The sequence below is a fragment of the Papio anubis genome, chromosome 3 (assembly GCF_008728515.1).
Source record: "Papio anubis isolate 15944 chromosome 3, Panubis1.0, whole genome shotgun sequence".
NCBI classification, from domain to species: Eukaryota; Metazoa; Chordata; class Mammalia; order Primates; family Cercopithecidae; genus Papio; species Papio anubis.
In genome coordinates this window covers 183,782,665-183,796,677 of record NC_044978.1, presented here as the reverse complement: position 1 = coordinate 183,796,677, position 14,013 = coordinate 183,782,665, and the positions used below count along the sequence as shown (strand labels likewise).

The window sequence follows — 14,013 nt, the reverse complement described above, 5'->3', positions numbered from 1 at the left end:
GAGGCCAGGACAGGGCTGCATTCATATGCCCGGAGGCTGGACAGGACCGGGTGGTTCTGCAAGGGGTTCCGAGGGTCGGCAGGGGGCCTGACGTGGGGCAGCGCGGGCAGGCGCTGCACAAGGCCAAGGGTGGGATCCCACATCGCCCCAGACACAACTCACTTGGACGTAAAAACGTTAAACAAGGGAGACTGAGGGAGAGCCAAGCCAAGCACCACACGAGATTGGAAGAAAGGCCTCCTGACTGTGGGGCGTCAGAGCGTGGGCCAGATCCCAGCGGCGCCCCAGACTGTCCCTGGCTGAAGAACAGAGCCCGGGCCTGGGAAACTCCACAGGCAACGGAGATGTTAAACAGCAGGGGTCGCTCAGAAAGCACTAGGCCTGCGCCCGACACCGCACAGCCAGGACTGCACCCAACACCGCACAGCCGGGCCTGCGCCTGACACCACAGCCGGCCTTTCCCAGGATGCCATCACAGAGACAAAAGCAGGAGGGGGCTGGCACATGGCTTTGGCCCATGGGCACCGGCGGAAGCAGCAGTGAGCTGAGATCGCGCCACTGCACTCCAGCCTGGGCAACAGAGCAAGACTCCGTCTCAAAAAAAAAAAACCAACAAAAACAACCCACAACAGACAGAGCCTGGCAGAAAACAAAGTGCGCTCCACGCAGGACGGCCAAGCACCGCCCTGAGTTTGTTCTAATGAGTGCGCGTGGGTGCAGACACGTGGGCACGTTCCGTGTGCGTGTTCTGTGAGTGTTCCATGTGCTGAGTACATGAGCATAGGTGCAGACACGTCTGCGTGTTCTGTGTGCTGTGTGCGTGTTCCGTGTGCTAAGTGCACATGCACGGGTGCGGATGTGCGTGTCCTCTGAGTGTTCCATGTGCTGAGGGTACATGAACGGATGCAGATGCATGTGCATGTTCTGTGTGCTGAGTGTGCACATTCCGAGTACTTAGTGCACGTGCACGGGTGCAGATGTGTGTGCATGCTCTGTGTGTTGAGTGTACATGTTCTGTGTGCTGAGTGCACGTGCATTGTGCTGAGTGCACGTGCACGGGTGCAGATGTGCGTGTTCTGTGTGTGTGTTCCACGTGCTGAGTGCATGTGTACTGGGTTGCGACACACCCCGCTGTTCCCGCTGTGTCTTGGGACAGAGACCTATGAGCCCTATTACAGCCACACTCTGACGCCCCTGCCCCTCACCCCCAGGGCCCTGGTACCCAAGCAAGGGGCACCAGCTAGACATGCATGCAGACCTGTGTGAAGTCGCAGCTGGATTTCCTACTGCCCAAAAGAGAGGAAGTGCCCCGAGGTGAGGCTCTGTGAGGAACAGAACCGCTGCAGCCTCACGCTGGCCCTAGATGGGACTGCACGCCACAGCCAGCCACACCAGGCGATGTGCAACGGGGTCCTTGGTGTGGCAGTGAAGCCTCCATGGATGAAGCAAGACGGGACGGAGCTCGCATGCATGGGCACAGGAGATAATTCGGAGCCGGCCTACCTAAATCCCCGGCCGACTTGATGTCAATGTTGTCAAAACCACTGCCGATCCGGACGATGATGCGGAGGGCTTTGAACTTCTCCAGGTCCTCCCTGGTGAGTGTGATGGTGTGGTACATCAGGGCCCCCACGGCCTCGTTCAGGACCTACAGCGAGGAGAAAACACACGGGCTGAGCCCGGCGCCTGCAGAGCCTCAAGCTTGGCCTTCGGGGGTGGGGCTGAGCCTGGCTGGGAAACTAGTCTGTGGCTCTCAGGCTCTGTTCCCCAAGCACCAGCCTGGACACTGGAGGAGGCCACATGAACACCTCCCCACCATGCGCTACCCCTCAACCCCTGCCCAGGCATCCCGAGTCCCAGCAATTCCCACCGCAGCGTCCTCAGCCATGTGTAGGCTGCAGGCTGGCACTGGTCAGAGTCACCTGCTTCCCAGTGTGGCAGCTGAGATGTTTCCTTTTGAGTGTGCGCCCCACCCTGAGACTCTGCCCAGCCTTGTGGAAGAAATGGGGTTGCACCAGGCAAGGACACAGGACAGGGGGTGCAGTCACACCCAGGAAGGATGCTGAGCAGGTGCGGCTGGGTGGGGGCGGCCTGGGCACCTGAGACCTGCAGGCCCAGGGGTGCGGGTAGAAAGTGGTAAGTCCCTGGGGCACACAAGCACGTGGGCAGAGACAGACAGGGGCCACCCAGCCACAAGGACACCACCACAGGAGCACACACTGCCCCCGTGTCGCCTGAGAACCCGCCCAGAAATGCTGCCCACAGTGGGCACAGCATGGCTAGCAAGGCTTGGGTTTGAGCTATGTTCATAACAGTCATGCTTGTAATTTCAGTTTCCATGACAAATTCTAGACCGGAACGAATTCCGACAAATGCAGACCCAGCACACAGCACAGCAGCCCAACCCTGGCGCCTCCACTCAGCCAGCACCAGGTGTTGCTGTGGTCACCGCCAACCCCGCCCTACCAAGGGCTCCCAGTTACCCCCAGTCCAGGGAGGGCGGGGCAGCGTGGGGTGCAGAGGCACATAGGTGGAGGAAGTGCCCTAGGCAGAAGAACCACGCGCGGCACTGGGCACAGGGTGGGGGTGTGTGTGTGCACCACCTGTGCATCTACCCACACCTGAAAACACCCACCCACACACGTGCATCCACACTCGTGCATCCCACACTCACGCATCCCACACTCGTGCGTGACAACGCCCACCGTGGGTGCAGAGGGGCTCTATGCAAACAGCTACGGCTCAGGACACCAGGACGCGCAGGCCTCGTCCACATGGGCACGTCTGAGTCCCGGGAGACACCACTGAGCCTCCCGTGAAGACGTGACTCCCACCCGCCCCCTGCCAGCGGGGCCTCAGGTACTCCTGACCGACCAACACCACGGGCTCAGCACAGAGCTCACCGGGGCCTAGGCAGCGTCTTTCCCTCCCTTCCCGCCGTACGTGGAGCCTGCCGATCCTGGGCGGCAGTGCCTGGGTTGCTGGACCGCAGGGTGTCCTGTGGGAGCTGACTCTGCCCGGGCCCTGGGTAGAGCATCTGGTGTTGGGCAGGCACACGTTGGGGGGGAGGGGTGAGGGCAGCCCCCAGGAAGACGCTCACCACCCAGCTGCAACCCCTTCTCCTCCAGTGCCCGGACCTCCAGCTCGGCCAGAACAGATGGTTCCCTTTGAGGCTGGCACAGCCTCCCTTCCCTCCTGCCCACTGCAGGGGACCTAGAAAATGGGACCATGGGGGACCACACAGACCAGGGCCATGGCAGAGGCTGGGCAGCAGGGCAGGGGAGCCCCGGGTGGGCCTAGGCGTTCTCCAGGACAAAGGGAAAGTTGGAGCGGCTCGGCTGCAGGAGGCAGGGAGGCATCTGCCCAGATCGCAGAGGAATGGGTGTAGCACTCATCAGTTCACAGACAGGGCTGATGGCTGCCCCGGGCCCCCTGGGAAGGCTTTGAGGCTGCATACGTGCAGACCCCTGGTGCACCAGACACAGTGTGGACGGGGCGACCCCTGGTGCACCAGACCTGACCAGATGTAGTGTGGACTGGGAGAGGCCACGAGGAGGACAGCACGGGCAGAGGCCAGCAGTGGGCGACTGGTGCACGGCCGTGGGTAGCGGCGAGCGGTGCAGCAGAAAGACCCCTGCGCTGTGTGGACTGGAGATGGGCGCCCACACCCCCAGGAGGTGCCTTGGGCAGCTTGGCAGAACCGCTGCAGCTAAGAGGGAGTCACCTGCAGGTGAAGCTTCGTCGGCACCACTGTGGGCAGAGGCGCTGTGCACGCGAGTGGCGGGCAGGAGGCGCTGTGCACGCGAGTGGCGGGCAGGAGGCGCAGTGCGTGCGAGTGGCGGGCAGAGGCGCTGTGCGTGCGAGTGGCGGGCAGAGGCGCTGTGCGTGCGAGTGGCGGGCAGGAGGCGCAGTGCGTGCGAGTGGCGGGCAGGAGGCGCAGTGCGTGCGAGTGGCGGGCAGGAGGCGCTGTGCGTGCGAGTGGCGGGCAGGAGGCGCAGTGAGTGCGAGTGGTGGGCAGGAGGCGCAGTGCGTGCGAGTGGTGGGCAGAGGCGCAGTGGGAGATGGGCCATGGGGTAAGGGACAGGCCTGGCGCCAGACATGAGCCCGGGGGCCCAGCCTGGACAGCTGGACATGCAGGGGCTGCTCCCACGGTGTGTACACAGAGGCTCGGCATGGACAGGCTGGAGAGACCCGCACCACACGGGATTGTGTGTACGCAGGCAACAGCTTGCTTTCACTCTGAGCATCGGCCATGGGCTTTGAAAAGTCGATTCTGAACTGTGGCACGTCACCTCCCGCACATTCGGATCAGACGGCGATCGATTCATGTGAATATGAAGAATATTCATGTGTGTGGCCTTAAGGTTGCTTCCCGCGTTGGCTCTTCTGCGATGAACATTTTTTTATCTCATCGAGATAAGTTCTGAGAAGACGAAACGTGCACCGGCCGAGGGCCTCCTTCGGGCTCTGGGCTCAACCAGCTGCAGAGGCTGAAGACCCAGCTGAGCTGGGAAGTGCAAGCTGCCCCCTGACGAGGCTTTACTCACTTGCCCGGGCACGTTTCTTAATGCACTTTTTTCAGGACCTTGCCCTTTTCCTTACTGAATATATTTTTAACAACGTATTAGGTGAATGCGTTCTCACTACAGGAATCTCAACATGGCTCGGAGACCCCATGCCCCGACCGCAGCCACGTACCAGGTTGGCCTGTGCTCAGCTGCAGTGCCAGAGCCGCTAGCGTGTAAGCTTTACCACGTGGCGGCCACGTCATCCACAGGTCCACAGGCCAGAGTGCCACAGCGGCTCGTCAGCCTCGGGGTCTACCTTCCTGTCCCCCTCGTGGCTGCCACGTGGCTGCTCCACCCTGCCTACTGCCTCGGTCTCCCACGGAGGAAGTCTGTAGGAGGTGGGTACAGCCAGCTGTGCTCCTTTAGATCAGGACCCAGCAGCCTCCCAGAAGCCACCCCCAGCCAGTACCCACTGGTGTGTCCCCTCCACCGCCAGGGGCTCAGCCCCCCTCTGCTCAGTGCCCTCAACTCCAGTGCTCAGAGCAGGCCTGGGGAAAGCCGGGTGCCCAGGAAGCTCGGCTGCCACCGGGCTAGAAACAGACCCCAGGACACCAGGAGGCTGCTGGTGGCAGCCAGCTCTTGGGGGTCAGGAAGGGGCCTGCCAGGCCCAACTCCGGCCATGCAGTTCTGCCACCTGCTTCTCCTGTGCTCAGGACTCAGTGACATCGCACTTACCTTTCCAGACCTCGTGCACAGGTGTGGCTTACTCTGAAACTGCTGCTCACATCAGGTCACCATCAGGGCAGATGCTTCTCTACGACACGCAGCCACATGCAGGCCCAGGGTGGGGCTGGGCCGAAGACCGCAGGTTTCAGATTTCCAGAGAAACTGCCAAAGCACCATCGAGACTGGTATGGCAGTTTCTGTTCCATATGAAGGGACAGGCTCAGGCTCCCTCAACATGGCTGGTGCAGGGCTCGGTGCAGGCCAGGCCAGTGGTTACCGGCGGTGACTGCTGCACCCATGAGAACCCGGGAGGGGCACCCCGGTTCTCATACATCGCTCTGTCTATACCCAAACGCCACTGCCCTCATCCATTTTCCGCTGGAATTTTTCTGTTTCCTACTGATTGGGAGGAGTCTCTGAATACACAGACTTCTACATTTATTTATATTACAGACAGGATCTCGCTGGACTGCAGTGGTGTAATCATGACTCACTGCAGACTTGACCTCCTAGGCTGAGGCGATCCTCCGGCCTTGGCCTCTGGATACACTGGGATTACAGGCACGGCCCCTGCACCAGCTCCGATTATATCAGACATTCACCCTTAGGCTGGCACACAAATTGAAAATACCCAACCCCTATCTCTCGCCTGTTTTTATTTTTAAAATTTGTTTTACTATGTCTTTTTTTCCTTTTTTTTTTTTTTTAGACGGAGTCTCGCTCTGTTGCCCAGGCTGGAGTGCGGTGGCATAATCTTGGCTCGGTGCAACCTCTGCCTCTTGGATTGCAGAGATTCTCCTGCCTCAGCCTCCTGAGTATCTGGGACTATAGGCATGCACCACCACGCATGGCTAATTCTTGTATTTTCAGTAGAGACAGGGTTTCACCATGTTGCCCAGGCTGGTCTCGAACTCCTGACCTCAAGTGATCCGCCCGCCTCAGCCTCCTAAAGTGCTGGGATTATAGGCGTGAGCTGCTGCACCCGGCCTTGCAATGTTGTTATTTCTAATTGCCATTTAATCAAAGTGACCTTTTCCTCTCTAGCATCACATTTTCTACAGAAAGAGTTGTTATTTTCTGTGTTGTCATAACCTCAGTGAGTAAACACATTCTCTTGCAAATGTTCCTCTAACTGCTCTTCATTCAAACACGTGGCCGCTTCTGTGGGCAGTGAGCATCTGCGGTTGGGGGAGCTGCTGCCGTTCCCGAATGGCTACCCCAGGGGCCCCAGAATTCACCGACTCCCCAGTTCTCAGCCCACACACCTGAAAAGCCACTGCCCAAGTCCTTGCGTCCTGCTGGGTGGGGCTGTCTCTGCTCCTCTGTCCTGTCCACTCTTGGTGGTACCAACACTGCCCAACTGGATCTTCTAGACCTGAGAGTGGGTCCTGGGGTCTGGACATGCACTGCGGGGGCCGCAATGCACCCACGGCTCAGCTGGGCACTGGACAGTGTGCCTGGAAACAGGCCCCAGTATACGGCATGGGGTATCCGTCCTCTTGCTCCTAGAAGCGACTGTGACCCGGTATTAAGGTCAGAGCCCACGGCAGCCTGTCTCTGTGCCGGCTGCCAGCAAGAGACCAAGGGGCTTGTCCCGCACTCCATCACCATGACAACGCCAGCCTGTGTGTTTTTCCCGGTCACCATGACAACGCCAGCCTGTTTTTCCTGGTCACCATGACAACGCCAGCTTGTGTGTTTTTCCCGGATTTCTATCACTTCGTTTCCTGCACAGCCCCAGCACCTCTGTCCGGCGGGGCTTTCTGGCGGCCTCCCTACCCCCAAGGCCGGGAGATGCTTGTCTTGCAGGAGTGTGACTGTCCAGCTGGCTGCAGGTCGTTGGGGACCACTGCATCCTGTGCCCTCCCGGAGCTGCCCTCCGCTCCAGGCCCCGCAGCCCACACCGGACGCAGCCTCCGGGCCCCAGGCCTTCCTTTTTCTTGCTCAGCAGTTTGATCAGATGTGCAGTGCTGGGCTGAAAACCCTTCTCCTACGGCAATTCCAAAGCAGGCGGGGGGTGCTGTGCTGAGTCTTGTGTGCTCGTCGGTGACATCCCCCCACCCACGGTATCAATAAAATCCTAATCCTGAACCTTAACAGTGGTGTGCCTCCCAGGCCCCGACATTCTTTCTGTTCTTCCTATGACCGCACTGACGGTATCACATTCTCTCCCTCCACGGCACTCAGACAGCAGCGACATCCAAACAGCTATGCGGGAGGTTTCTGCCCCGGGAGGCACAAATTCCTGACTAACAGTGACGCATGACGCCAGCGCTCAGTTTCCTCCCACGCCAAAGCCTGCAGACAGGTGGCCCGCAGCCCCCTCCACAGCCACGAGGGTCCCTGCCTCCTGTCTTGTTGCTCCACGGTTCCCAACACGGCTCCACTCATGGTCCAAGGTGGCTACCCAGGCTCCGCCCATCACAGCTGGCTTCCGGCCAGCAGGGACAGGGAAGGGATGGCAGGGAGAGGCCCTGCTCCCCTCTGTGCTGGAGTTCAGTCCTTTGGCCACCCCTAGTGGCAAGAAAGCATGGGCAGCCAGCTCCTCCTGCAGGACCACACACTGTGAAACAGGGACTCGGCATCCAGGCGGCCCCCTCAGATTCCACACGGAGCCCCGGGAGGCTGTGGCTTCTCTTCCCATCTCCAGCTTCTGCCATTTCCCTGTGTCTTCAAACTTCCTGTTTTTATTAGATTTTCACTCATGTTTTAAATTTCAAGCTCTCCTAGTTTCTGGGGGCTCCTTTCTGCGGCGCCTGCTCTCCTTCTGCTTAGGGGCTGCTTCAGACCCCTCCGGGATGCCAGGACCGTTCCCAACACTCGTCTCTTCCAAGAATCCAGCTGCGTCCCCTGGGGTGGTTTTCTGTTTACCTTGTCCTCTCTCTGCCCTGGGCTGTGCAGTCTGGGTGGGGAGCAGGAAGTCTGTCTCACGCCAGGGCCCACGCCGGCCGCACCCCGACCACTGATTTGCATTTTAGATGAACCTGGCAAGGCAGTTTGGGATTACTGCAATTCTAGAAAAACATCTGTTTTGCCTTAGTTTTCCAGTTCGTTGGCAAAACTTGTTTCAGTGTTGCTTACAATATTGAAAGTTTTTGACGAGCCTCTTTTTCATTCCTACGTGTATACCTTTAATACAAACAGTTTCCCAACAAGAAAACTGTACCTAACCAAGGGCATTGTCAAAACCGAGCTGGTGCCACATGACTCCCTCAGGTGTGCACCACGGGCAGTTCACCCACAGCCCGTTGCACGCGTGTGGACACACCCATGTGATGTACCCACACGCTGATTCTGGACACTGGCCCGCCGGCAGATCCCCCACCTGCACCCCGGGCAACTGTTTCCGTCACGCTTACCCCGTCACCTGGGGATGAACAGATGATACAGCGTGCACCCCTTGAAACCAGCTTCTTCACTCACCACCGCGTTGCCGAGATCACCCAGGGTGTGGCAGGGACCCAGAGTTCACGCCTGTTGCTGAGGAGGACACTAAGGGAGGTGGCCAGTGTTCACCCGGCCACTCACTCACTGAAGGGCAGCCTGGGGGATGGTCTTCTAGTTTGGGCTATGGTGAGTTAAGCTGCCAGGAAGCATGACGTGCAGGTCTGTGTGTGGACGCGCATTCCGAGTCTCTGGGATAAAGGTGTGTGGCCGCTGGGCGTGTGGATGCGGCACCTTCCGAGTCTCCGGGATAAAGGGGTGTGGCCGCTGGGCGTGTGGATGTACGTTCCGAGGCTCCGGGATAAAGGGGTGTGGCCGCTGGGCGTGTGGATGCGATACGTTCCGAGTCTCCGGGATAAAGGAGCGTGGCCGCTGGGCTGCATTACAAGCACACATCTAACCCCATGAGAAACCGTGAAGAATCTCCCAGAGCGAATGCCCCGGCAGAGCTCCCGGCAGACTACGCACATTTTTAACATCAGGTTGCCTTCTGTCCGTTTTGGAAATGCTTTTGCGGTCGTCATCATTTCCAGCCCCTTCCCTGTCTTGTTCTGAAGTTTCTGTGAGGGAGACTCTTCCTCATCTCGCCCTCTCCCGCGTTCCCGCGTTCCCTCCTGTCCACTGCTGCCCGGCCCGCTGGTAAACCCGCCCCTCAGTTCCCCTGTTCAGCTTCAGCATTTCTCAGATTCACATCTCATGTTCTCCCCTGACACTGCTACGCCCCGTTTCAGGGTCATCAGCTCTTCGTCGGGTGTCTGGCCCGGCCTCCCGGGGGCTGTGCTGGGGTGATTGGCCCGTGGGCAGCACAGGGAGCTCCTATGGGCCGGCGCTGCTTCCCTGGCTGGTGGGTTTTGTGCATCTCCTTGACTGCCTGGTTACCTCTGCTTGTGTCTGACGGACCCCGCGCCAGACGAGGATTTCTAGAAATGACCTGAGGCCTGGGCTGACGCTGTCTTCCTCTAAAGGGGCCGTCCCATTTCCTTCTGCACCTGGGGTCAGCAGTGTGGGGTCCCTGAAAATCCAGATTCAAGGTTTCTCAGACATCAGTAGGCTGAGTGCCAACCGTGTGGCGAGTCAGAACCCAGGTCACCCTCACTCCAGGTGTCACCTTTTGGGCCATGGATATCCCGGCAGGGTCCCGCACCCAGCAAAGCCAAATTCAGCCTCTCAGCCACTTCTTCCAGAACAGCCAACGCCCCAGGCCAGAGTTGGCGAGGCTCGCCCGTTTCTGCAGGCTCCGGGCCTCTCCGGGTTGCGACCTGGGCCTGGCCCTATCCCGTGAGCTCCTGCGGGCCCAGATTATTCATCTGTCTTCAGGAAAAAGCTGCTCTGAATCACGGAACCCTGGCTACGAGGAGCCGGACCAACCTAGCCCTCATCACGGAGGAGCCTGTGGAGCTCCTGAGCAAACATGAATCAGGAAAGCTGCCCAAAGGCTGCCCACTGCTGGACCACAGCCAGGTCGTGGGCAATGCCGAGACCGCTGCGCATCTGAGGCGGGGGAAAGCACCTCACTCCACCCCCGCCACAAAAGGACCTGCTCCCTGGGAAAAACTGAAAATGAATCAAGAAGCCACAGGGAAACCCCGTGTCCACCTCCCGATGGGGCTCAGGGCAAACCCCATGTCCACCTCCCAGTGGAGAGCAGGAGAAACCCCGTGTCCACCTCCCGACGGGGCACAGGGGAAACCCCGTGTCCACCTCCCGACGGGGCGCAGGGGAAACCCCATGTCCACCTCCCGACAGGGTGCAGGGGAAACCCCGTGTCCACCTCCCAATGGCGCAGGGCGACTGGGACAGAGGCCGCTCCTGCCCCAGTGGCACACAGACCCGCTTTGGCCTGGGCTTGCTGTGCTCCCGTCCCTCCCCACTCCCCTCCAGCGTGTGGTTCTTCCAGCCCCACGCCATGGTGGTACCTTCTCGTGGATCTCCTGCGTGGACTGCGCGTCACAGAAGGCCACAGTGGCCACGTCCTTCAGGATGGGCATCTCCACTGTGCAGTCCCGGCCGTCCAGCAGCGCCACCAGGGGCCGCGGGTGCAGGGGCCCGTTCATGATTGGAGGTCGGACGCCTGCAAGACAGAGGCAAGTGCTCAGCTTCGCACCACTGCGGCCCTGCCGCCACAGCCCACTCCACGCCACCCACCGTGCACGGGTCAACGAGGGCTGACGCCCGGGGGTTTTCTATCCTATACGTTTTGTTATTTGTAAAAAGTAAATTAAAAATCCACGGGAAAGACAGACTCATGTGTGCTTCAGTTCACCGACTCGAGTGGACACAGACTGCAGACACCCACCACCATCCTCCTTGGGCGCCGGGCCTCCGAGACCCTCCCAGACCCTCCAAGGTCCCTCCGAGACCCCGAGACCCTCCCAGACCCTCTGCGACCTTCCCAGGCCCTCTGAGACCCTCCGAGGCACTTCGAGACCCTCCGAGACCCCCCAAGGAACCTCCAGACCCTCCTAGGGACTCCAAGACCCTCCCAGACCCTCTGAGACCCCCCCCAAGATCCTCCCAGGCCCTCCGAGACCCATCAAGATACCTCCAGACCCTCCCAGACCCTCCGAGACCCCAGGGCAGCTCCGTGAGGCAGGGGGACAGGAGGGACCCGGACACTGGAGAACACAGATGGCAGCACGGGCCTTTGGGAACACGGTTGTCCCTTTCCTGCCTGGGCTACCGCGTGGCTGCCCGGAATCCCTGATGGGGTCACCAATGTTTCATGTGGGACGCCCCCCAAGCTCTGCCTGGCATCACTTCCATTTACAGATTTGAAGGGAAAAGAAACAGAACAAGGAAAGAAAAGGGCTAAAACCTATTAAAGTCCACTCTGTACCCAACCTTCCCAGAACGAGATGATTAAAGATCATTAACACCCACTCCTTCTGCGTATGACACAACTAAGCTTCACTGAGGCCAAGTGGAGAAATAAGGGCTCTGAGGCGTCACAGAAGCATGGCAGCTTCCAGGTACCGCCCAACGGCCCCGTGCCGGGCAGGGAGCACCAGGCAGGGCTACCGTCAGGCCCATGGCAGCTGGGCAGAGGCAGAGCTGGGGCCAGGGCCCAGCTGGTCCACCCCTAAAGACCGGCCCCAGGAGACCAAGCAGCCTCCAGAACCGTTCGGCCAGCAGGAGGGGAGGTGCAGGACAGAACCAAGACACAGTGACCCAGCAGGCCCCCAGTGGCCGCGGCCATAAGCACGCTCAGCCCAGTCTCCCACCCCATCCACCCGCTGGTGAGTAGAGGCCGCCGAGCTGCCAGTATCCAGGAAGCAGGGAAATGCCTCTTGGAACCCACGGCAGAGAAAAGAAACGCTGGTGGACAGCCCAGGGATGCAGTGGGCCTGCAGGGGACGGGGCATGGGTCTCCACTGACCACCCCAAAGCCAAGGGCTCCCAGTACGGCTGGGCCCATGACCCTCCCACAAGGTCCTCGCGCCCCAGCGTCCTCGGAGGAGCCACTGGCCATTCCGCCCACTTGCCTTCAAGACAGGAAAGGCACCAGGACCGGCCCAGATCCCGAGCACGGGGTCTACACGGTCAAAACCGTGTCCTGGTTCACCTTTCCTTCATTCCCTCCGGACTGCAGCTGCCCACGAGCACCACAGGCAGCCGCCCAGCGACACTGCACACGGCCTCCCTCTGCACACGGCCTTCCTCCCCACTGTGCGTGGTGATTACTTCTCATGAGAAGAAAGGTTTATGTTGCTGTTTCTGAGTGAGTGGACAGACATCTGCTCTCAGCGTCCTTGGATTTCACTTCTGACAAGGAAGGCGTGGACACGCAGGACCACTGCAGACCACTCGGCTGCATCGGAACTGCCTGGGGGGACTCCCGTGTGCTGGAGGAGTGGGAGCCGGGTCCCTCATCGGAACGGCCTGGGGGGACTCCCGGGTGCTGGGTGAGTGGGAACCGGGTCCCTCGTTGGAACTGCCTGTGGCGACTCCCGTGTGCTGGGTGAGTGGGAACAGTGTCCCCCAGTGGAACCGCCCGTGGGGACTCCCAGGTGCTGGGTAAGCGGGAACCGGGTCCCTCGTTGGAACTGCCTGTGGGGACTCCCGGGTGCTGGGTGAGTAGGAACCGTGTCCCCTGGTGGAACTGCATGGGGGGACCCCTGTGTGCTGGAGGAGTGGGAACCGGGTCCCTCATCAGAACGGCCTGGGGGCACTCCCGGGTGCTGGGTAAGTGGGAACCGGGTCCCTCGTCGGAACTGCCTGTGGGGACTCCTGGGTGCTGGGTGAGTGGGAACCGTGTCCCCTGGTGGAACCGCCTGTGGGGACTCCTGTGTGTGGATGAGTGGGAACTGGGTCCCTCATCGGAACGGCCTGGAGGGACTCCCGGGTGCTGGGTGAGTGGGAGCTGGGTTCCTCAGCAGAATGGTGGGGAGGGAGGAGCAGGTGGAGACACGAGGCCCCATCAGGTTCAGGCACCCAAGGTGCCTCCTCACATCACCCACGAGCTGCCCCCGACCACCGTGCCAGGATTTCCCTGGACAGCCCACCCATGCGGGCTTGGGGACACTCATGAGGCTTCACATTCACACGGCCTGTGCTGAAGCAGGCTTTACAGCAACCCCCCAGCCCAAGGCTGTTTCCAGCTGCACGCACTTCCGGGCCAGAGAACACAGATCAACCACGAGGAACAGCTCCACCGGGGCCACGGCCCCGCTCTTGGGCAGCCGGGTGGACACCTGAGATTTCCAGGGTTCCATGTGGGGCTCTGCCCTCCTGCTGGCGGCCTCCACGTGGAGGCCCTCCATGCTTCTCGGACACTATCCGACAGAAACAGACAGCAGACACCACGGACAGGCCTGACCAGCTGTGCTCTGCCGCCAGGTGTGCAGGAAGCCCTCCCTTGAGGGACGCCCGTCCTCGCCCAGAGCACACTTGCGGCCAGGTGGCAGCAGTCAGGCCCGACGCCTGCACAGCCCAGGGCCCTCGACTTGATCCGAGGCAGTGCCTCCTCCACACGGTCGCAAAGAGACCGGCTGGCTTTGCCTGCCGCCGACGCCAGGAACTCCTACCAACCTGACATCTCTTAATATGGCCTCAGCTTCCACGACCATGAATTCGACTTTTCAAAGCTTTTTATCTTCAGGATCCCCAGGCAGAACCGCGTCCTGTCTCGGAGCCTCATCCCACGTCCTTAATTGTCTTGAGCCAAAGCGCTCAGGCTTCTGATCCACGGCAATCACTGAAGCCTGCGTCGGGGTCAAAGTCTTACTAAAAATCAAACACAAGAGACACATTAAAATGCCATCGAAGGTCCGACCAGAACTCACAGACTCCAGGGACCGCCTCAGAAGTGGACCTCACTGCATCTGCCACGCCCGGG

At 60.3% G+C, this 14,013-nt stretch overlaps 2 protein-coding genes across 8 annotated transcripts in view; both read right to left on the bottom strand.

Moving 5' to 3' along the window:
- CTBP1 (C-terminal binding protein 1) overlaps positions 1 to 14,013 on the bottom strand; it is a 38,219-nt gene that overhangs the window by 14,863 nt on the left and 9,343 nt on the right. For 6 of the 7 annotated variants that reach the window (XM_009203426.2, XM_009203376.4, XM_003890913.4 and 3 more), the window contains exons 2-4: positions 13,707 to 13,901; positions 10,595 to 10,749; positions 1,504 to 1,648 (exon numbers count right to left, since the gene is read on the bottom strand). In XM_009203426.2, coding sequence (XP_009201690.1) covers positions 1,504 to 1,648; positions 10,595 to 10,749; positions 13,707 to 13,713 — 307 coding nt within the window. In that variant the 5' untranslated portion in view covers positions 13,714 to 13,901. Of the gene's footprint in view, positions 1 to 1,503; positions 1,649 to 5,243; positions 5,397 to 10,594; positions 10,750 to 13,706; positions 13,902 to 14,013 lie in introns of those variants that run through there. The other variant, XM_021938188.2, reaches the window with a different exon arrangement.
- On the bottom strand, positions 1,655 to 5,237 carry LOC116274229. The gene is made up of 2 exons (XM_031664801.1): positions 2,904 to 5,237; positions 1,655 to 2,106 (listed from the first exon to the last, which is right to left on the bottom strand). Exon 1 carries the CDS (start codon positions 4,347 to 4,349, stop codon positions 3,297 to 3,299), a length of 1,053 nt encoding a protein of 350 aa, XP_031520661.1. The 5' UTR covers positions 4,350 to 5,237; the 3' UTR covers positions 1,655 to 2,106; positions 2,904 to 3,296.

Bases quoted from the DNA above. Each gene is read 5' to 3' on its own strand.
- LOC116274229 (XM_031664801.1), bottom strand. From the start codon at position 4,349: ATGAATATTCTTCATATTCACATGAATCGATCGCCGTCTGATCCGAAT.